Below are 24158 nucleotides of genomic sequence, written 5' to 3'. Positions count from 1 at the left end.
TGAAATGTCATGTAACACGTGCAGCACAATATTGCTGATAAGCGAAAGTGTGGTTTTCTAGGCTATATACTGTATGTTGTCATATGTAGGCTACATCTGTCTTTTAAAATCATTAATTGAAGCGACCTCGCCAGTACAATCTCTGGATACAGGGCCAGCATGTGTTTATTTATTTTTAACACCAGTATACATAGAAGAAGTATACAAACAGACAAGGATAACATATGCTAAGGGGTACAATAAATGACAGATATACAAGATCTTTAAAGATACACACACATTGATTGTTTTATCAGCTGTTTTATTAGAATAATGTAGAATGGTCTTAATGTACTGCTCAAATTCCTTATAGAAACATGGAAGAGTGATTTTTTTATTTATTTGTGAATTTACACTTATGAATATGACATTTTGCCATTGCACAATTAGATTCATGAGGTAAGATTGTTTTTCTTTATCCTTATTATAATTAAGGAAACCGAGCAACACATTCTCCCATAAAAAAACAAAAGTCATCAAGAATATTAACAATTATAAAACTATAAATATCTTTGCCATAATTTAGACAATGCCAAAATAAACGCAAAGCTGTTCATTCTGAGACCTCGTTGACCTTGTTAACAAGCAGGTATTTGTGTGGTAATAACCATACTTGTTTTTACAACAGATATGATTGACAAATGTATTCCAGGAAGTTGTGACATAAGGAATAGATACAATATCCCTTTGAAATAAAGCACTTACAGATATGTTGTTCTGAGGGAGCAAGGAGAAACACATTTGTCTTATTGGAGAGTCAACTGGATTAAGCGAGGGTAGGTCAAGGTGAGGTCTGGTAACATCGCTGAACAACATGAGAGTTCCAGATGGAATAGCATCAAAGACTCTGGCGAACTCTCTATGGACCACACCCTCTCGATTTGATAACACATTAACAGAAGGACGCAGGTTTGGTGTCCCATAAAAGGCAATGGGCGGAGACGACGAGTCATGTACCGCGATTTGATTGGAGAATTGGTCTGACATGACTGTTTTTTTAAGAAGTTGCCTCCTTCTCCCATTGGTCGATAGGCTTCGTCCGATTTGAGCTCATTTCCCCTATCAGCATAGTTAATGGAGTTGGAGAAGAAAAAAAGGAGAAGCTGAACAAATCCAGACAGCGTGGAAGGTTTCTGGTGGAGCGGCGTTTCGAGTCTTATACCCGAACACCGGTTGGAAGAAGAATGCTCGAAAACAAGAGAGAGAGGTTGAAAACCTTCCTAAGAAAAATAGATGAAAAGGCAATCTTTAGAATCAAGCACTTCATGAAAGAAAGGTAAATATAACGGTTCTACCTAAACCACTATCACGCCGCGAGCCCTCTAGCAGTGGGTGGATGTGTTAATAGAGATGCTAACTTGGCTAGCTGGCTTTTCGCTTCTTATAAGAAACAACGTTTGGAATTCAATACCGCATACAATTAGTTACGTTATATTGTTGCATTTGCCCTGAATTACTGTTTATAGTTATTACTTTTGTTGCAAGAAACGTTTAGGTTCTTCTGGGTGTTGGATACTGTAATGGGTCGCCCTGTGCACTCTTGCGGGACTACATTTACATTTAAGTCATTTAGCAGACGCTCTTATCCAGAACGACTTACAAATTGGACAAGTCAGTTAAGAACAAATTCTTATTTACAATGACGGCCTAGGAACAGTGGGTTAACTGCCTTGTTCAGGGGCAGAACGACAGATTTGTACCTTGTCAGCTCGGGGATTTGAACTTGCAACCTTTCAGTTACTAGACCAACGCTCTAACCACTAGGCTACCCTGCCGACTACGTTAACATGCTGAAATTTAACTCGCTAACATTAAGCATAGCATGACTAGGGAGCTATACTTAACAAAAATATAAACGCAACAATTTCTAAGATTTTACTGAGCTACAGTTCATAGATGGAAATCAGAAATAAATTCATTAGACTATGGATTTCATATGACTGGGCAGGGGTGTAGCCATTGGCCTGGGAGGGCATAGGCCCATTCACTTGGGAGCCATGTCCAGCCAATCAGAATTCGTTTTAATCTAGAAAAGTGCTTTATTACAGACAGAAATGCTCCTCAGCACCCCCTTGGCCCTCAGACTATACCGCAGGTGAAGACGCTGGATGTGGAGGTCCTGGGCTGGCGTCGTTACACGTGGTCTGCAGTTGTGAGGCCGGTTGAATGTACTGCCAAATTCTCTAAAATATGTTGGAGGTGGCTTATGGTAGAGAAATTTACATTGAATTCTCTGGCAACAGCTCTGTTGGACATTCCTGTAGTCAGCATGCCAATTGCACACTCCATCAACTTGATCTGTGGCATTGTGTTGTGACAAAACTGCACATTTTTGTGGCCTTTTATTGTCCACAGTACAAGGTGCACCTGTGTAATGATCATGCTGTTTAATCAGCTTCTTGATATGCTACACAGGGGTTTGGATAATCTTGCCAAAGGAGAAATGCGCACTAATAGATGTAAACACATTTGAGACATACGTTTTTTGTGCGGATGGAACATTTCTGGTATCTTTTATTTCAGATAATGAAACATGGGACCAATACTTTACATGTTGCGTTTTATATTTTTGTTCAGTATAGTTAGCTAGCTGCCTCCTAGGTGACATCCTGTATCTAGTAAAAGCTGTAAGTTATTGACCACATTTTAAAAGGTAATCATATTTATCTACTGTCTCAAATGCTTGTCAGCTAGTAGAAGTGTCTCAAATAGGAACATTATTGTGCAAACAGCTGGACCTTAGGCAATTTAAACAATGTATTTTATTGCATAGAACTTCCTATAAAATTAGCTAGCTAGTTTTGGGAGTTACACTAGGTCGCAATTTAGACTCAAGTATATTCCTGTACTACAGCTAGAGGATGCTTTGACGTCATGATACAGAGTACAGATCAGGAATTAATTTCTGAGAGAGATGAAATATGAACTGCTCTTGTTATTTTAAAAATAAATAAAAATGTATGTGTCAATTATGAGTAAAGGAAAACAGCTAGGTAAACATCCAGGCAATGTTTTTGTATACACAGGCCTACAGTCAAGGAAAGGTGTTTTCTTTACATTCAAAACAGGTCCAGAATATTGGCTTTACACCACCATGTTAGCTGAAAGCGGTGTGGTGAGCTGTATGGAAACTCAGTTTACATTGTATGGAAACTCAGTTATTTCATGTTCCAATGCTTGGGTTCTTCTGGACAGTTCTTAATCTCATCATTGCCTCTCGCAGATGAAAACGTGTTACCTCATCATCCTCCTGCTCCTCTATGTGGGTCAGAAGGAGACTACTATTCATTTATCCTCCTAATGGCAGGGATGATCCTGCTCTGAGAATAACCACAGACAGCAGGAGCGGTGTTACAGCAGAGGAGACATGTCGGGGACATGTATGGGAGACATACCGGGGACACGTTTTCTTTGAGAACTCTATTTTTAGTCTCCTTGGGTCACCCACAGGTGCTCTCTATCATTATATAAAGGCCATAACATATCGCTGTTTAAGCCCCATCTAATAGGAACCGTGCTACCCCCCCCCCCCCCCCCCATGAGCCCTGGGCCGTTATCTCCTCCGCTCTTAGCGAGCTATGGTATGGGGGTCGTCTCTCAGGTTGTTAATGTACAGTGATAACATGTACTGACTTGTCTACGAGAGAAGCTTGTTTAAGGAAACCTAGTTTTGTAAGTCTAGTAGTACTACATTGAAGCTAGGAATAGACAGGGAGGGGCTGCAGTGCCTGCGTCCATTTGGAAGGAGTGCACAACCAGGGGCCAAGAAAGGCCTAAATTACCAGCTGTTTTGCAGGCTAAGGGGAGTAGGCCTAACTTTTAAATAAAAGGCAGAAAACCACATCTGCAGGCTTGAGTGGGGTTTATAGTTAAACCTGGGGTTATGGTTAAGTCAGGGTTATGGTTAAAGGGGCATGTGTGTCGCCTCCCAGCATAGTGCTAATGAGCACTCTCCCAGACTTCGTTCAAAAAGTCAAGAAATTTTATTTTATTTTTCACCCGGGAACCTTTTCACTTCACAGAGGACTAGTGAATTCCTCATAGTGTATAGTTTGGAGAGACAGCTAGAACAAGTCTTTAAACACTGTTGTTCACGTGACTAATCTGTACAGTGCCATCTGAACGTTAAGATAACATCCTGGGTAAGCCAGTGTCTGTCTATTTACATGAAACCATAAACTCAAATCAGCTTGCACTCTTTTTGCTGTGAGAAATCATATCTAGATTTAAGGCTGGAGCTAACTATTGTTTTGATATACACATATTGTACTTGGTGAATTAATTCAACATGTGAGAGCCAGGTGGGAATTTCCTGCTGTTGAATTTCCTACTGTTGAACTATCATGAGGCTACGGCGGAAGAAAGGCCTTCTGTCTCGGTCAGCTGAACATGGAGGCAGTGGCGAGAGCCCTGCATGCATGGGCCACATGACTCTCACAAACGCACACTGTTCTGCAAGCCCTGGGCCTGGCGGCACGCCACAAGCCGCATGTTGTTGTTTGGCCCCAGTCTCTGGTGACTTGTCTTGCTTGACCACTCTGCTGCAGAGCAAAGCGATTCCCTCACAGGCCAAATCACTTGGAGTGTCTGACTTTGTTTTGTTCTAGCCAATTGCTGGGATTTATAGGTGATTTGGCATATTCACTTGAATTGTTACTGGGATGTTCTCTTGTGTTGCTATATTGGATTCGTTTTTTCGATTCTACTGTTAGCCTTGGGAGTTTTTTTATACAATAGGTTTTTTTCTGAATCAAAAGGCGACTTAGGTGGTGTACCCTGTCAGTCTGGCTGAATTTGAGGCCCCCCTCTTGGCGGTGTAGAGACACATTTAGCATTTAAGCCACTTTCCTGCAATTCTACACATTTTCTATGGAGCTGAGAGAGATTGTTGGTGTTTTTAAAGCAAATCTCCTGCAATTCTCTGAATTGTGCCATGGCTAATGCTGTTCATTTGCTCAAACAATAAAATAAATACTGCTAAAACATTTTTTTTTAATGTTCAGTTTTCCCTGACACTAGCATTTATTTTGGTGATTGTTAGTTCTGAAAGAATATTTGTCTTTTCAACATACTTTTATATCTGGTTTTAGTGGTTAAATTGACACTTTTTCCACCCCTAAAGTTAATTTAAAAAATATATATATATTATTAGTGTGTATGCGGCCCCAAAAAACGCTTAGGTGGCTCACTTAAGGATTTCATATGGCAGAAAAATCCCTGTACAAAATATTTACGTATGGTTCGACTATGTGGGAACGCTTTGGAGTCTGTACTTGTTTTTAATCTGAGCACTGAAAAGTCTTTCTTTTAGGAAGCTCAGAAAAGCCCAGCTGTCGTCATCTGATCTTTGCATATGACTAAACTCAATATGATTGGACGATAGAAAATCTGCAGTTCACATGACTGACTGGGCTGTACAACTTTTTCTGTTGTCCACTAGATGGTGCATTCGTGCTGTTCATAACCGGACAATATACTCCTCATTGAACTGATGTATTTGTCATGGCCCATAACAATTAAGCCAGTCTTTGCATGTGAATATAACAAATGTAAAAGTTAGAACATTTTGAGGTTGAAGTTATAGGGCAGATGCACACATTCTACGCAGAGCCATGTGCCTGGAATAATATGCATTAACAGAAATGTGCATGACAGACACACGACTCTAGAATCTCATGTCCAGGAGCACAAGCTGTTTTTTACTGCCTTGAGTTGTAAGATCCATTTCTCAGCCCGGGGCTCTGAAATGCCATGTTGGGAACACAAGAACTGATCAGTGGGTCACCCCCTTCCCCACCACTGCTCTCTGTTTACCATAGAAGGGGGGTATCTAGTCCACTCATATTAATGCCCTTTCGCTTATGCAATGCAGCTGCTTTTGCAGACTTGAGATATTGTACACCCGCTCAATGCGGGTACAGTGTACTACCAGTTCCATAACTCTGTGCCCAGCCGCACATCGTCTGTACAAACTGTTATGCTCATCTCAACGACAGCCTCTTATCAGAAGCCTGGGTGTTTCGTTTGATACTAGGAAGTGTATTTTTAGGTGTCGGGATTCTTTCAGGAGTGGCAACGGTAAAAGCTTTTCACGATAAGCCCTCGCACCCCCGTGTGACCATAGCAGTCGCCATAAATGTTATCCGGTGATCTTTAAACATGAGGTGGATAAAGGGAGAAATCAAGTGGATAGGGAGTTACTGTTGGTCCAAGCTCATGTAATGTGTGCACAGGTCGACTAGTGCGTGCAGACGTGACATAATGGGCTGTGGTTTTTCTTCAGAGAAGTGGCTGGTAGCGACCTCTTGCCTACTTAGCGGCTTTACAGTAGAAAGTTGACTGGATGTCTTAAACTATATTTTAGTCGTTATCTAGTTGCCAAAGCAAACAATCCACCTTTTGCCATGCAAGTGAAGGGATTTCAATTTCAAATGTCATTGAATTGACATGGTCAGCAAAAAGGGCCTGATGATGCGGAAGACCTCATCAGCCGATAGGCAAATCTGTGTCTTTGTTGCACAGTACCACCAAGTCTTGATGACTCTCTTGATCATGCCAATGTTATTTAGCCTATGTAATTACCCTGAAGAAATGTAAACCACACACATGCTATAAAAAAAGTGACCTTTTTGCATTTGACACTTTCACAGTCTGTTTGGTAACCTCCTGTGTTATGTGGATTTACATAAGGAGTTAATTTAAGACTGCTGGCCATTGGCATAAGGGTTTATGCTGTGGAATCTGACTGGTCAGGAGGTGTTGAACATGCTGAACCGTGGATCAGACTGACTGTTAAGCATCGGCGTGGGAGGATGAGATTGAGTCATAGCCACGGCCCACAGCCCCACTCATCTCTCAATAGTCCGAATGAACTACCTTTCCTTCTATCCTCATTGCCATATGGGCAATGACAATGTTGTTTTTCCCCCCTCACTTACATTAGGACCCTAATTGTGTCTCATAAAACACAGTGCGTTTAACCTATTGACCTTGCACTGAAATTGGATGAACCTATGGGGTTAATTTGACCTCCTGACCTTGAAAGATGTCATTTTTAACAGGTGCAATTGTCCATGTGTATTTTGGTTTTGTGTACGACCTCCACAAAGAGAGGACAAGCCAACCATTAACATGCTCATTGTACTAGTTGCTTTGTTGCCATTTCCCTTCAGGCATTCTGAAGTTAACTGCCATTCAGCTGACAGTGTCATTTGAAGCCATTTCATGCTGTGTTGAGAAGAGGCTGGTGTTATTCCTGTGGTGAGAATAGAGGCTGGTGTTATTCTCCCACTGTTCCCTGCCCACTGTCAGCTGTTTCCAAGCTAATGCCAGTTGACCAAATATCGGAGGATGATGCAGCGTGAGGGACAGTGCCGCTTGGAACCCAGCCATCTAGTTTATTTTTATTTTCAAACCCACTCTGTGTGCTGCTGCTCTTCTAACCCTTCCACGTTTTGAAATGCATCAATAAAAGCTAGAAAGACCTTTACACCCTTTTGACTGCCTGCCATTGCTCCCGGGTCCAGAGCAGAGGGCAAAAAGCTCACTCTTTATTTTTCACAAACGCTGCTTGTGTTCAGACCGGCACTCTCTGTAGCAACTGAAGAAGCGGGTTAGGACAAGCTTGGCTGGTCATGGAGAGGGGAAAGAGCCAGTTGGACAACCAGGATCCTGCGGACCCTCCTCGGGCAGGGGATGAGGCGAGGTAGGGCAAGCGTGGCTTTCCACTGCTTTTTATCTTCACCTGGCCACAGCCTATTCAGTGCCTATTTTGTAGCCTATTTTGTAGTGATTAGGGTTTAAGCCTAAGTGAATGTCAATACTGAATCATTTGTGAGTATGACGTCAACAGATGTCCTCAGTGTATCGACTGCTGATTTTTAGCCTGCTATTGACTCCCATCGGGATTAGTCATCAAGGTCTCTGTCTAACCCCATTACCAGAGGGAGTCAGTGGGACCGTCTATAGATCACGTCCTCAATGTCTCATGAGTCATGACCATGTTTGTCTGCGAGGCTTATCAAATGGACAATCTGTTAGCCTACGATTATCAGGTTCACCACCACTTGAGGGTATCACTGTTTGTTCAGTGGACTAGTGCTCATAGACAGTACATTGTGGTCAGAACAGATGAACATGACAATTTACTAGACTATCACCGTTCAGCGACATCATACTCTGTTGTTTTACAACCTAAGAGATTGTATAGGCTTATGTCACGGATGTGCTGGTGTTCCAGTCTTGTTTTCTTTTCAATCTGTCTCTAGTGCTGGGCTAGCTGAGTTGGGTGAAAAGAAACGGATACTTTTCCCAGCACGTAGGAAGTGGGCCAAAGTTCAAGGCCTCTGCTTTGCCAGCAGATATAGGAGATTAAAAAAAAATATATAATTGGGGCACTGACTTCCTTGTGTGTCTAGGTGGGGACACTGCCACAAAGGGTCCGGCCCTTATTCCAGTACTACGAGTTTGTACAAAGGATGGGACAAGTGTTAACTTGAGCCCTTTCGATGGGGAGAAACATTCCCATAGTATAGAAAGTTTTAGGCCTATTGCTTAGTTGACATGATTGTCAGATATTCACATGTCTATACAATACATTCCAGCTGATTGATATCGGCTGACGGTGTTAGCAATAAAGTGACAATGCTGGTTGTAATCTACTGGCACAGACCTCAATGGCAATTGGCCTTGAACAATGTTATGACGATGTGAATTACTTCAGTAGACTACATTTGCCCTTAAACAACTTCTCGCATGTGACAAATTGGTTGCAAACAGGTTGCTTGAATTTGAGTTATTCCCATGTGTTTCATGTGCAGTTGCATTGGAAAAATTTGATTTTGGGCCTCACTGGCCCCATGTAACATGTACAGTGGACTCAGTGAGATGGTCCAGAATTCTCTCCTGATGGATTTCATTTAACCTTTAACTAGGCAAGTCGGTTAAGAACAAATTCATATTTACAATGACGGCCTACACCGGCCAAACCTGGACGACGCTGGGGCAATTGTGCGCTGCCCTATGGGACTCCCAGTTGTGATGCAGCCTGGAATCGACCAGGGTGTCTGTAGTGACGCCTCAATCACTGAGATGCAGTACCTCACAGGCTGACTACACCGCTCGCGTCGGAAATACATTTAGAGATCTATATTATTCAATTATTGCACCCACATTGCTCGCGGGCACCAACGAGCGTCTGCATTGCTAAGGGCTAAAATAGAAGTCAGTTCTATTTGTGACGCAGATCGCGCTGCAAGTCCTGTCTCCCATCTCCTCATTGGTTTATAGAAGCAGGTACCCATGTGCCATCTCCTCATTGGTTATACCCACGTGGGTGACTGAAGACGAACGAGGTCAGTGGCGGTAATGCACTTAAATTATGAAAGTTACTAATCGCAATATAAAGTCAAGAGAAGGAAAAAGCCTGGAAGGAGGAGAGATGACTAGAAACGATTCGGTTGACCGTTTTATGTGTGGATTAATTGGCGGAGTAGAGGACCTTGTGCATTTCAGGTAAAATAACAACTCACTGTTTATATCCCAGGACAAATTAGCTAGCAACAGCAAGCTAGCTAGCTAAATTGCCTTAAATGTTTAATGCTTTTCGACCTGTCCCAAAATTAATATAATTTGTTCAGAGTGTGTTTTTAATATTTTAACCTGCGTGTCGTGATCGCGTTTGGTGTGGGGGGACAAAATACATTCATGCACGTTAGCGCACGCGCGCAGCCGATTTGGGTTCAGTGTTAGACCGCTGCGCCACCTGGGAGTCCATGCAAAGTCTCTACCTGGCAGACAGGGAGCAAACTGAAACTGATAGCCTGCAGTACTGTATGACTGGTTGCCAAGCGATGCTCAAAAAGCTCACACTATAAAATGTGTGCATATTCGTGTGCTACGTGGCAGGGCTCTACCAGCGAGCTCTACCATCAGTCTAAGCATACACATTCCGTCCCATGCGTCTTCTCTTCTGTAACGCACAGATAGGGTCTGTTCTATCAGATTCTCTTCATTAATGAAAAGCACAATGGCATGATCTAACTGTCAAAAACATGCCTCTGTGAGGTGGAACCCAATGCCAGGCGTGTTATGAAAGGAATGTAAATTCAATCTAGAGTAAGATCTGGTCAGATGCAGACAAATGTTACATTAACACACTTGGTCAGGCTATAGATCTGTCTATAAATACGCACTGTAGGTTAGTTTTCCTCAAAGTATTCCCAGGCCTAATGGTCTGCAGACTAACATGTAAAGGAAGGAATGGAATTTCACAGGGCTTTCAAAAGAGCTCCAATTAACCTGCTTTCATTGTTTTATACTCCTATATCAGCCCCTCCCCCACCCAGGCTTAGTCACGTGAGTATGACTGGGACATGTATCACCTAACCCTCCACACTAATAGGCCTGTTTACTGGTACAGAACCTGTACCCGGGGGGGGGGGGGGCCTTGTTTACTAGCTGGATTACCCACTCCCCCAATGTGTATGGTTTACAAGTTAGCCCTCAGTCAACTAGGTTACCTTCTCATTCCCGACTCACTCAAAGGTTGGAATGTATGTTCTCACGTTTAATGCCTGTATGTAACATGCTCGATACCCAGACACTCGGTAGCCTAAAGAGAAACAATAAACCGTTTTTAACCTGGCCTCCTGAAGCTGTAAAGTGTTTTATTATTTGAAAGTTTTGCCAACCGAAGGGAGACAATGGCAGCCAGTGAAGTAACTTACACCGCTTGAGTGATGCAAGTAGTTATCCAGTCAACTTCACTTAAATTTCTCAATCGTCCTTGACTGATGTTTTAGATTACGCCTTATTTCTGGAGAGACTGCGTGCATGTGGGTGGAGTGGGATTTTTGGAGTACCAGACACCTTTTGGTAACATGATATCATCGCCGGTCTCACTCCCATTCACAAGGGGGCGATGGCGAAGTCTTTTATGTCTTTAATTTTGTGAAAACAAGTCACCTTCCTGTGCTAGTAGTGGCTAGCTGGCAGCCTGGCTAGCTGGTTTTAGCCTAGCTAAAAACATAGCACGCTAGCTAGCCTTTTTAGCTTCCCACATGTGATATAATAAAATATTGAAAACATTTCTCTGGCAAATATTTATACTTGCCGGTGTAACGTAAAACATATCCCAGTTTTAAATGTTGCTTGTGTATTCATTCCCATATCAGTGAAAAATAGAACCATCTAATCAAATGGCTACCCCTCTTACGCTGCTGCTATTCTGTTTATTATCTATGCATAGTCACTTTACCCCTACCTACATGTACATATTACCTTGACTAACCTGTGCCCCTGCACGTTGACTCTGTACCGGTACCCCCCTGTATGTAGCCTCACTATTGTTATTTTACTGCTGCTCTTTAATTATTTGTTACTTTTCTTTTTTTTACCTATCAATTTTTTTACTTGTATTTTTCTTAACGGCATTGTTGGTTAAGGGCTTGTAAGTAAGCATTTCACTTGTGTTTTACGGCGCGTGTGACAAATAACATTTGCTTTGTTGCCAGGGGCAATGGATCCCTGTGTCTTTTTAAAGAGCGACGCAGCAGTAGCCCTTGTCTCAAATAGAACAGTGGACTAACTAGGGAAAAGCTTGACTATAGTTGTTCACCATGAGCCTGTTCTTCTGGTGCAATTCCAAACCCCCCCCCCCCCCTTTTTTTGAGTGTCCCTCGGTGGGGGAGTGGCACTTAAACGGAACAAGTAGTGAGAGCAAAATTAGGCTTAATGGGACAAAATAATACCACAATTGAATGACGACGAGCCTTGTTTTTCACAATGCCTGTAGTGGTGGCAATAATAGCTTTCCTTATTTCTCATGGAACAAATACGTACTTACTATATGCGCAACAAATGAGAACAGCAAAACAACAATGTGCCTGTACCAATGTACCCATCTTCTCGCTGTGGTTCAGTGTGGAGTAGTACTGAAGCAGGACTTTCATTCCATAGCTGTTTGACATGTAACAGTCACATTTCCTTCACTCGGTCATAACCAGTGGAAGCATTGTAGTTATTGTAGTTAACAATTGTATTGTAGTTAACAATTTAAAACCCCTCTTCTGAACTAGGCTAATATTTATGCCAAATGTTTTCGGGTCCATACACAGATCGGCTACATGGCTACACAGCCATAGCATACAGGTATTTTTAACCTCTGCACAATAAGCATGAAAATAGTTAGCTACTGCTACGTTACCTGCATTGAAGATATTTGCCAATTACGACAAATAAGGAATAATGACTAGTTATTGAGTTAAAAATATTTTTTAATGAACAGCAAGGAAAGCTTAAATAATTGGACATTCAATTTGCATTAAATCCTTTAGCTAGCTAGTTAGATTATTTACATCCACTGGGTTTCACAAGATGACTTGCTGGGTTGCTCAGCAGTCCCTAAAACAAAGACTAATTACAATTCATACAAATATCATATGCCCATATAGCAAGCTAGTTGGCTAATGTTAGCTAGTCGGCTAGCTTGTTAAATGGCAATTTTTGGAAATGTGATGTACGCATCGTTTTTCTTTACCTTAATTAACATATTCCTCTGAACTGTACTTTAAAAAAAAATTCAACTATTTTTTATACATGATTTGTTCTGAAGCTATAATTACTTAAATTTGTCAGCCATCTTCCTGAAGCAACTTTAGAGCCTTGGGTTGCAGAGCTTTATGGGAGTTTTGATAACCACTTGATAGGAAGTCTGCATTTCACTTTGTTTGGGGTGGGTATTGGGATTGGGCCCAAGTCTAGCTTTAGCAAACAATGACGTGTTGATTTTGTGCTGCACATCAAGTGGCATACCATGTGTTCCGTACTGTTGTGGATCCATAGCCTTGGGGGAATAGGACGTTTGAACCTCTACTCCCTGTCAGAGAATGCTCGATGGGCTGGGTTTGAGCAGCTCTCTGGCATCAGCACACACCTGGGCTTCTCAGACTTTCTCTGCACTGTAATGTAATTATGTCTTCAAGCTAAGATCATATGTAAAGGATCCATATCTTTAATTTCAGTCTAGCCTAGCTACTCTGAGCTTGTGGACATGTTTTTAAATACGGTGAAGGCTTATTGCGCCACTGACTCTTAGTGCAGAAGGCGTGTGCCCTTACGTCACCTACTACGACGTGTCGCACTATTTCAACACGAAGCCACTTCCTTTTAGGTAATAGAAAAATCAGCTTTCACTGGAAGGTTGTGGCCATACTGAGCTGAACTAGTTCAGAAGTCACTCGGCACCTATCATTATGCAGTAGCAGGTTAAGACTTGAAGGCCTTTGTTCAACTGTTTTTTTTGTTGGGTTTTGTTTTGACTGGCTGCAAATTATGGATTGAAGTCAGTGCTGCTACAGTGAGTTTTTATTCAGATAAGGAGGTCTTGCTATGAACAGGTATGAGTTTTCGGTCATCAAGGAGACTGCATCTGAACGGGTAAGACTTTAGACGGCAGTTTGTGCTAAGTTGGTTGTCGTTTGCTTTTCAGGCAAGTTCTTTGAACAGTGTGCAAATAGGCTAAATACCTAGGTTTGAGACTGTCCTGTTGTGTAGTGTGTTTGTAGTTTAGATTCATTCTGCACTTTTATGTTGCATGTTTTTGTCCTGTGAACGGAATATCTACTCAGGAAATCAAATTTTCTTAGGTCTAGTGATGTCTTACACTTTGTAGCCTAGAAATTGCCATTATTGGATTTGACTTGGGCTAGTATGTTTTGAGATGGGCTTGAATGTTTCATGCTTTCATCTACACCATAGCAGGCTCATCACGTGTGTGTGTGTGTGTGTGCGCCTAGAAGGCCAGCATCCCGGAGTCGCCTCTTCACTGTTGACGTTGAGCCCTGTGTTTTGCGGGTACTATTTAGTTAAGCTGCCAGTTGTGGACTTGAGGCGTCTGTTTCTCAAACTAGACACACTAATGTACTTGTCCTCTTGCTCAGTTGTGCAACGGGGCCTCCCACACTTTCAATTCTGGTTAGAGCCAGTTTACGTTGTTCTGTGAAGGGAGTCGAACACACGTCAGTTTCTTGGCAATTTCTCGCTTGGAATAGCCTTCATTTCTCAGAACAAGAATAGACTGAGTTTCAGAAGAAAGTTATTTGTTTCTGGCCATTCTGAGCCTGTAATGGAACCCACAAATGCTGATGCTCCAGATACTCAACTAGTCTAAAGAAGGCCAGTTGTATTGCTTCTTTAATCAGAACAACAGTTCAGCTGTGCTAACATAATTGCAAAGGGTTTTCTAATGATCAATTAGCCTTCCAAAATGATAAACTTGGATTAGCTAACACAACGTGCCATTGGAACACAGGAGTGATGGTTGCTGATAATAGGCCTCTGTACGCCTGTGTAGATATTCCATAAATATGCAGTTTCCAGCTACAATAGTCATTTACAACATTAACAATGTCTACACTGTATTTCTTATCAATTTGATGTTATTTTAATGGACAGAAAATGTGATTTTTCTTTCAAAAACAAGGACATTTCTAAGTGACCCCAAACTTTTGAATGGTAGTGTAAACGGAAGTTAATCGTCAAAGCATGTGGTTTACTATCTGTTTACAGCCTTGTCACAGGATGTGTTGACGCAGTTTTTTTACAGTTACTATAAGGCAGATTACTCAAATGGTCACCTTTTCCATGAATCATAAAGATAAGCCTTTGGCCTCCAACTGTCCATTTTTCATTGCAGTTAACCTAGTCAAGAGTTGAGGAAATGCACTCCGTTTACAGCGAGTCCACACAAACTACCATTTACATACAACTCTATTCCAGTTATTAGACCAGACCTCTATCCATTATTTTTATTTCACCTTTATTTAACCAGGTAAGCCAGTTAAGAACAAGTTCTCATTTTCAACTGCGACCTGGCCAAGATAAAGCAAAGCACTGCGACACAAACAACAACACAGTTACACATGGAATAAACAAACACACAGTCAATAACACAATAATTATACACGGTGACAAGTGTCAGCAAGACAAAATAATGGGTTTTCACTCCTTTTGCAATTTTGCTTGTATCGCAGGGGCTGAAATGTGATGGTGGTTTGACTTTGAGCCAGTGGTGATATTCATATCCATCTGAATGGTGTGTACTTAAGGCAGCCCTTTGAAAGCATTAGGCTACACGGCGTGTTTGGAAAGCAGTGCTTCATTATTTACGTAATATTCATATTCGATACGTGGTTCGACATTGGCCGAGTCTATAAATCCAAACTTTTTTTTTTCATATTGTCTCTATCTCCTCAAACTTCAGTGGCTTAAGATTGATGGGTGTTTTGGATGATCCGTTTTGCCCTGTCAATGAACCCTTCTTGTCCTCTCTTCCTCTTTTACAGCTACCCGGTGGAGAGTGGGGGACTATCGGTGAAGAAGGAGAGCAAGAAGGTGAAGACCAGGAAAGCCCTCAGTCTGGAGGAGGCCCAACTGGAGCTCCAGCAGCAGAACAGAAACCTCACCAGACAAGCCCCCGTCAGGTAACCACACAGACGCACTGTGCAACCATAGGCTGCATTTACACAAGCAGCCCAATTCAGATATTTTGCCCAATTATTGGAGAAAGGATATCAGAAATGGGCTGCCTGTGAAAAACGCAGCCATATGGATTTCAAGATTTACCATGGATGCTTAAACACACTTGTTTTCTCTTTGTGAATGTGTCACACCTAAGGCGTCTGTGTTTGACTGTTAATATCTGTCAAGAATTCGCTAAACCCACAGACTTCACGTAACGTCACGCTGCTGCTTTGTCTTCCAAAGGTCTCAGACGTTCGACGTGGATAGAAGTTTTGAGAAGACTGAAGGCGGTGGTTCACAAAGTGTACGTTCACTCGTTCTGACTTTTTTTTTGACCTTGTTTATGAATATTACGTAAATAACGAAGCACTGCTTTCTCAAACCACCGTCACATTTCAGTTTTAGTCATGCTTTTTTTCTTCTGTTCAACAGAGTTTTATAAAGCACAACAAAACATTCCACAAGCTGTTTCCTGACATTCCGGAGAGTGAAGACTTGCTACATGGTAAGTGACGTTTTGGAATATTATTGGTGAAATACTCATGTCATGGCGACCGCTATTCATGCTTCTCAGTCAAATCACAAATACCTGACCTGTGACATTTTTTAGCTAATCGTTAAAACGATAGCATGGTTCGGCGACGCTGCGGCACGCCACAACCATATCTGGCAGCCTTTTCGGCCATCACCGTCAGCCTGTGCTTGCTGTGTCATCACGCTGCAAGGCCTCAAGTAACTAACGTTCTCATGTCCTCCCTTTCTCCCCAGCCTATATCTGTGCCTTGCAGAAGGAGGTGCTCTACCACGGCAGGCTCTACGTCACCGAGCACCACGCGTGCTTCCACTCTTCCGTGCTGCTCAAGGACACCAAGGTAAGCAAACCTGACCCTTGATTGGCGACTAGGCTTTTCAGTTGAAAACATGGTTTGAACTTGTGAATAAAAGGTTTGGCCGTCCTATTCGTAGCTAATGGAGAAATGTATTCCTATACCTCTGCTTTCTTTCCCAATTATGAGTTAAGTTGAGCACACAGTTTATTAGGTTTTGGCGATACCCCGTGTACGGTACATTTTAGAAATACGGACCGATTTTTATTCTTTATTTTTTTATTAATACCTGTTAGGGTCACCCCTGTGGGGGTAACGTATGGAAACCTGGATACTGCCCAACCCTACAGTTTCTTAATAATATGCATTTTACTTGGTACATCTACCGACTTGATTATTGTTTGAAAAGCCTTTTTCTTAGTGTGATGTGAAGGTCTGTTGCTCCTCTGTGTGTTTCTGCAGTTGGTGATCCCGATGACCAGCGTGCACATTGTGAAGAAGCAGAACACCGCCCTGCTGGTGCCCAACGCCCTGTCTATCCGCACCATCGAGGGGGAAAAGGTCAGGGGTCACTTGCTCACCTGTCACATTGACACTGCATAGTCCATCCCTTAATCAAATGATAAGATCTACACTGGTGGTTGTATAATCAATCTTCAATAGAGGGGAACCGATGAGTTACATAACACCCATTGACCTCTGATATATACAATTTTAATCTGTTCAATAACTGCGCTCATTTTAAAGGCAAAGGTTTGCAACCTTGTATTTTCCAGTTTGACTAAAGGGCATCCGAGCTGAAATGTCTCTCTCTCGCTCCTGTGTGCATTTTTAGTACCTGTTTGTGTCTTTGCGGAACCGAGAGGCATGCTACAAGCTCCTGCGGTCCGTTTGTTCTCGACTGGAGGATGGAAGTGCCAACAGCAGCCCCTTATTCTCTTCTACGGACAATAGCTTTGATCAGGGCAAGCTAGTGGTGAGTTAGAATCACTAGTGTTTGTCTTCCTAAAGTTCAATTTAAAAATTGTTTTTATCCTTGAGTGAAAATACTGCAGATACTACAACAGCCCCTCGCAACGTTACTGTCTCATATTCTACTGTAGATGTTTTGCCCTCCATTTTGAAGCTGGTTTTAACCCAGTCTTTTTCCATCTCCCCAGAACTCCAGTCAGTCCAGTCTAGACCAGCTGGACGGGTCAGACCCTAAGCTATTCCTTGACTCGCCCCCACCCAACCCACACATAGGTGAGTCAGCCTTCCTAGTCTGGAAGAAGATCAGCCTTTAGTCTGGAGGGTCTACTCTGGACTAGTACTTTTTAACTCTGCGTTTTTGGGAACGGGCTCGTAAAGTAAGCATTTCACTGTAAAGTCTACACCTGTTGTATTCACTACATGTGACAAATCAAATTGTAGTTTATTGGGGGCCGGTTTCCTGGGCACAGAGTAAGCCTAGTCCTAGACTAAAAAATCCCTTTCAAGGGAGAATTTCCTTTGAGTGTGCTTAATGTTAAACCCTATGTTCAACCTCTCCGGTAGTCCCTAATGTGTAGACTGACAGTTGGCTACATGCGAGTGTTCTCTCCTTATGAATGGTGTATTGTCTAGGTTAAAGGAATATGGTGTGTTGTTCAACCTCCCCTGAAAGTACACCCATGTGTAGACTAATAAAGTTTTAGTCGGCTACATGTGACCGCTATCTGTTGCTGTGTACGTACCTGACCTCCACATGCAAAGTCCAAGGTAATGTTTTTAGAGTGACTAACGTCTCTGGTTTTTCCTACTCTTCAGACCTAGTGCCTCAGGGGAGCAGCTCCAGCCCTAGGAGCACGCACACGCAGCAGAGTGACGGCTCCTTAGAGGACGTCTCAGGTAAACACACACAACGTAGGCCTATGCGTCTGGTTGTCTCCTTTTCTTACTCAAACAGAAATACCAGGTGACCGTACAAAAAGCTTTATCACAGCGAGCCACTGACAAGCAAGTTGTTTCAGTCAGTCATGTGGGATTGCTTGATTTTATTTGGCAATGTAAAGTGCGCATAGAGCTGCCCATTACACCCATGCGCTAACCCCGTGTCGTTCTCTCTCTCCTTGGCCAGGTGGCTCGTGGGTGTGGAGTGTGACGGAGAAAGCCCGCTCCCTCCTCATCCACAGAGAGGCCAGCAGCCTCAACACTCTCCTCTTCATCTATCTAATACTGTAAGTGACCTCTAACCTCTCCACACTCATTTACCGAATCCTGCTTCCCTAACTTCCTATCTCTACACTTACTCTGTATTTGCTCAGTTTAACCCCCCCCTAAGGTCGATGTCCGTGCCCCCACAGAAATCTAATTTGCATAATAAAAAAAGCCCCATCAAAATCTGTCAGTTTAAGCAAGCGTTGTTGCGTTGGATGCGTCTCAATCCACCGCATCTGCTTATGTTGCCCTTCCGCATCTGAAAGGTGACAGAGCGGTGTTTGTCAGACCATGAGACATCCCAAAAATCGTTCTCACAAAATCGGCTGATGGGGTTGAGGTCAGGGCTCTGTGCAGGCCAGTAAAGTTCTTCCGCACCGATCTCGACAAACCATTTCTGTACGGACATCGTTTTGTGCACGGGGACATTGCCATGATCAAACAGGAAAGGGCCTTCCCCAAGCTGTAAGCACAGAATTGTCTGTAGCGTTAAGAGTTCCCTTCACTGGAACTAAGGGGCCTAGCCCGAATCATGAAAAACACCCCCAGACCATTATTCCTCCACCAAACTTTACAATTTGCACTATGCATTTGGGCAGGTAGCATTCACCCAGATTCGTCAGTGGGACTGCCTGATGGTGAAGCGTGATTCATCACTCCAGAGAATGTGTTTCCACTGCTCCAGAGTCCAATAGCGGTGAGCTTTACACCACTCCAGCAACCCTTGGCATTGCTCATGGTGATCTTAGGCTTGTGTGCAGCTGCTCGACCATGGAAACTCATTTCATGAAGCTCCCGACGAACAGTCCTTGTGCTGACGTTGTTTCCAGAGGCAGTTTGGAACTCTGTAGTGAGAGTTGCAACCGAGGACAGATGATTTTTACGCACTTCAATACTCGGGGGTCCCGTTCTGTGAGCTGAGCCGTTGTTTCTCCTAGACTTTTCCACTTAACAGCACTTACAGTTGACCGGGGGGCAGCTTTAGTAGGACAGCAATTTGACAAATTGACTTGTTGGTAAGGTGGCATTGTATGATGGTGCCATGTTAAAAATTACTGCGCTCTTCAGTAAGGCCAATGTTTGTCTATGGAGATTGCATGGCTGTGTGCTTGATTTTTATACACCTGTCCGTAACGGGTGTGACTGAAATAGACGGATCTACTAATTTGAAGGGGTGTCCACATACTTTTGTGTGTATATAAGGAGACTGTTTAGTGCCAAAAAAGGGTTAGTTTAAAATATATATATGACACACTGCAATCTTACTTAGAATGTTTTTGGGATTCAGTTCCATTTAGTGATTTGTTATTCAATGCGTTTGTATGGGGCTAATAGCAGTAAGATAAAATTGTTTCATATATATATATATATATATATATTTTATACTTCAAGGGGTCTTAAAATGTTGAGCTCAAATAGCAAAAGGATCCTTGGTATGATCTTCAAACAATTCCATATAGCTTAGTAGAACCCCCCCCCCGGCTTTGACTTTTACAGGTAATTTCACAAAACACGTTTCTAGGCTTATGCTCTACAGGTAGAGATGAAACAGTATGAACATTTCATATCACGGTATTGTTAAAATGTGTTGGAAATGTTCAAAAAGTACTGACACACACACACTGAAATCATTTCACCAAGTTTTATATTGAAAACAAACAAAATTAGCAGCACTATGCATTTTGTGTGCATTAACATTGTGGTAAAAGTTTCCCTAGTGCAGGTTTAAATGAACACAACCTTTTTAAGTAAGCAAATCAAATAAATAAACAACAAATAAAATTAGCAGCACTCACTTTGATGAAGGTTGCCGTGCCTCACTATAGCCTCAGAAAGCCAGGCCTCTCAACAATTTCAAATAGCATGTCCTTTGCAATGTAATATGAAAGGGCTGCAGTGGTCTTGATCATTTTTGGACGTGGGTGCATAAGCAGCCTGCCTTTTTTAAACGCTTGCTCGAGTGTCTGTTACAACTGTAGATGAGGGACCAGTAGCATCGATGGGTTTACCTGCTGCACGCCCACTCTGTAAACAAGGGCATAGCAAATGTGTTACATTATAAATATTATTATTCACTTACACACACAATCTTCTGTGTTGCATTTGAGTATATGCAATGACCCCATGCACAATTTACATAAATACAAATGAGTTAAGACGGTGATAGTAATTGCAATGAGCCCAGCAATTGACATAAATACAGGAGTCTTGTATAGGAGTCTATAGTGTTTCTCCTGTTGGAACACTTACAACCAAGTTGACGTCTGACTGATTTTTAAATGAACAAAATATGTTGGTTGGGTGACTAAACTACAACGTGTCTGCAGACACGACGCGAACAACGTGTAGTGTTTTTACAAGAGTAGGTAGCACTGAAAGCTTGTTTACATTATTGACAAGCTATTAGCAAGTTGGCTAGACAATGACATTTTCCCCCATTCTGAAGTCCCCACATCATGCATTGAGCTAAAAGTTAACTTACCTTGCATTCGCTATAAAGTAGCGGGTGGTGGTTACGAAGATGACTCGAGAGATTTGAAGTGTTACCCCCTTTCGCAGCGATTTTTATTTTATTTTTGCATGCTCTGCAGACAGGGTGACCATCTTTGATTTAAGTTTCCCTCCGCACTTGTAAAACCCAAAATATGACCACACTTCAGATATGGTTCTCTTAGACGACTGAAAAATCTCCTGAGCGCTGTCACTGCCTTCCGCCATGTTTTCAAACAAAACATAACCCACGTTGCATGCTGCGCCTGCGTCAGACTGTTGCTAACTTTGGCTGATGCTGGACAGTATTTACCCTGAGTTTTAATTGAAGCTGTATATGCGGGTGTGACTAAACATTGTTTGTGTTTAGGGTGGTACTACTGCTGCTATCATCGGGGTACATCGGCCTCCGTATCGTGGCTCTGGAGGAGCAGTTGACCTCTCTGGGCGCCCTCCCTGAATTCTCCCTACAGAGCAGGTACGACAACCCCACAGCAACCATAATACAACCTCCACATAACAGGTCACAGCCGTGGGACAACCAGCAACCATGTCACGTCTCAAGCAAGCCTTGTCCACAATTGCTTAATTTAAACTCATCCTTTATTTATGAACGTAAGCACAACAACCATTTTCATTACCCGCCAACAGATCCTGATGCGCTTTAGCCCTCTGAATATCTTTGATCATGGCAGGACAGCTATATTCAGAGGAGTTGGCTAAACCATATACAGATCTTGGACCAGGCTTCGTAACTGACATTTTGTGGTTATGCAAATTGCCTCTCCCTCCCTTTCAGAGCTGTGACTTTCAAATTCCCATAAGAGGTGCAGCTCAGCTGACTCGAAGCCAAATGTTTTTGTATCATGTGGGGTGTATTGTGTGTTCAAACCTTTCTCGAAGTATACTCAACGGCCTCTTTTCTGTTTTTTAGGTACAAAGACACAACCATGATTGGCCAGAGGAGAGATTGATGACTCATGTTTGGAGGACGTGACAATATAGCGCCAACTGGAGCTCTCGTGTTGGAAGATATTCTGTCCTAGAAGAATTAGGAGCAATTTTGAAAGTGTTCCAGAGTTGGCCCGTCGTCCCCTTGCATATAGGACTTTTGGAGCACCTCCCTGTATGAGTTCAAACACAGACGGGTAAACTCAGAGCTATATTTAAGAGAGCTAGACCCAGGCCAGCCACAACTCACAGCAAGCGGAGCCAAGCCAACACATATGCACACAAATGAGCTGCTGTGTGACTTGGAACCAAAGCCAACTCTCAAACTAAGAATAAACTGAAGAAGGGAGGCGATAGTCAACTCCATCTGCTCTCAGATCATATTGACGAAGCGATTTCTCTGATTTCCAAGAGAACTCTGAAACGTGTGCTTCCATTCTGTATTCTCTTCATGAGCATGTAGTCTGTGCAGACTAGTCAAATTGAGTGTAGTCCTACGTTTTGCTGCTTCTTTTTTAACACCTATCGTAAGGTACAAGTGCTATGCAGAACCAAAGATGCACAGGGTGTACTTCTTTGGCATGAGTACAGAGATTAATTTTATTCTTTACCTCCTATGTCAGCATTTCATCACGGTGTTAAGTCTATCTGTATTTAATCTTTCACTACTAAGCCATCTGCGGGTACTCTTGAATGATTCTCCTGGTAATCAGCCATAATGATAACAATGAATTATCTTCTCTTACACGGATCAGCCAGCCGAGCAGCCATTTTGAGCTTATCTCCTGACGCTCTCCTCTCTCTTAAAGATCAGCAGTATTTAGCCTGGCATTCGCATGATTTAACCCAGTTTTAATGATCAATGCTTTGGAGGCCACTCCCTCCAGTCTCACTGGATGTATGCATCTTCAATGCACAAAAAAAAAAGTACGATCAGGTTGAGTGTTGTCGCCTTTGTAGCTATAGAAATGTTCAACTTTTTTTTAAATTACTTTGATCATCAAAGTAGTTTTTTTTATATACCAATACTATTCTTGTTCAGATTAATATCTGATGACTTCCGTACTGTATAGAATGAACTGATGTTGTGTAAAAGCAAAGAATCAAACCTCTGTTCTCAGCAGGCCTGTCAATGACTAAACGCTTGTTCCTACTGGTTCAGGTGTTTCAGGACTGTTCAATGGATATTTGGATTAGGAAGCGCCATAATGTATTGTATATTATTGCATGTGTCTGGAACATCAGATACTTGACTGATATATTATGCACACTTTAATCAAGCGATGTTGCTACGGAGGTCCTATTTCCAACGAAGGAAATAAATGTGGTCGAGAATTATTTCAATATGCAAAAAAAACATGCAGGCAAAAAGATGTATTGGCAAACCTGTAGGTTTTTAAAAAATATATATTATTATTTGTAAAAAATAAAGCAAAAAGAATGGCTCGTGAGCGAGCAAGCGCACTTTAAAAGTTGGGAACCTGTCAATCCAAAGACATCACATTTGACAGATGGTGGGGAAGCAGGTGTTTGTTCTTTAGTATTTGATGGTGCTAAGACCTTTTTTTGTTTTTCTCAGGGGTGGGGGCAACCTGCCACAGTTTCAGGTTCCCTGCTTTTCTTTCGCCATTTATCGTCTTTGTCCATCGGAGCGATCATGTTCTCTACTTTTCATTGAGCATCACTTCGTAACTTTGCAATATGTCAGTCTCTGATTTGTTTGAGCTTATCTAGTGACATGGGATGATTGGTTGAAAAACATGAGAAAGAAAAAAACATTAAATGTAAACACTTTCTCTATTGACGAGACATGAAATGCGTTGAAGTGACGTCTTATGTCCTAATGATTGGGTAGTTGTAGTCAGGTGTTGGGCTCAACTACATGCCATAAAGCAGTACTGTCAGTTACTGTACTTCCCCACCAGGAGACAGCACACGTCTTCAAACGGATACAATGCAAGAATCTCAATGAAGAGTGCAGTATGTGTGGTTTTGCACTATTGAAGTGGTGTAAATTGTTGTATCAATTGTAATGTCCTTAATTCTATGGTCATATGTATTTATTTGCATTCTGTGTAATTCAAAGTATTTGTCTCTGTGAGATTTTGTTTTGGTATTGTTAAACAAATAAATCAAATGTTGCACAGAGTA

At 42.2% G+C, this 24158-nt stretch overlaps 1 protein-coding gene across 2 annotated transcripts; it reads left to right on the top strand.

Annotated features, from left to right (window-relative positions):
* The first annotated feature begins 5684 nt into the window (after nucleotides 1–5684).
* LOC120054615 (GRAM domain-containing protein 2B-like) lies at nucleotides 5685–24156 on the top strand. Of its 2 annotated transcripts, none has more exons than XM_039002091.1 (12): nucleotides 5685–7744; nucleotides 15384–15521; nucleotides 15805–15865; nucleotides 15994–16066; nucleotides 16330–16433; nucleotides 16851–16949; nucleotides 17224–17364; nucleotides 17549–17633; nucleotides 18177–18257; nucleotides 18487–18586; nucleotides 21427–21534; nucleotides 21991–24156. In XM_039002091.1, exons 1-12 carry the CDS (start codon nucleotides 7674–7676, stop codon nucleotides 22028–22030), a joined length of 1101 nt encoding a protein of 366 aa, XP_038858019.1. In that variant the 5' UTR covers nucleotides 5685–7673; the 3' UTR covers nucleotides 22031–24156. The 2 variants fall into 2 exon arrangements, with proteins under 2 accessions (XP_038858019.1, XP_038858020.1); XM_039002092.1 differs by lacking the exon at nucleotides 5685–7744 and adding an exon at nucleotides 13225–13476.
* Nucleotides 24157–24158: the final 2 nt, after the last annotated feature.

Source organism: Salvelinus namaycush, chromosome 10, assembly GCF_016432855.1.
Source record: "Salvelinus namaycush isolate Seneca chromosome 10, SaNama_1.0, whole genome shotgun sequence".
Classification (NCBI taxonomy): Eukaryota; Metazoa; Chordata; class Actinopteri; order Salmoniformes; family Salmonidae; genus Salvelinus; species Salvelinus namaycush.
The sequence above is the reverse complement of the archived record's forward strand: the minus strand, read 5'-3'. Positions and strand labels throughout refer to the sequence as shown.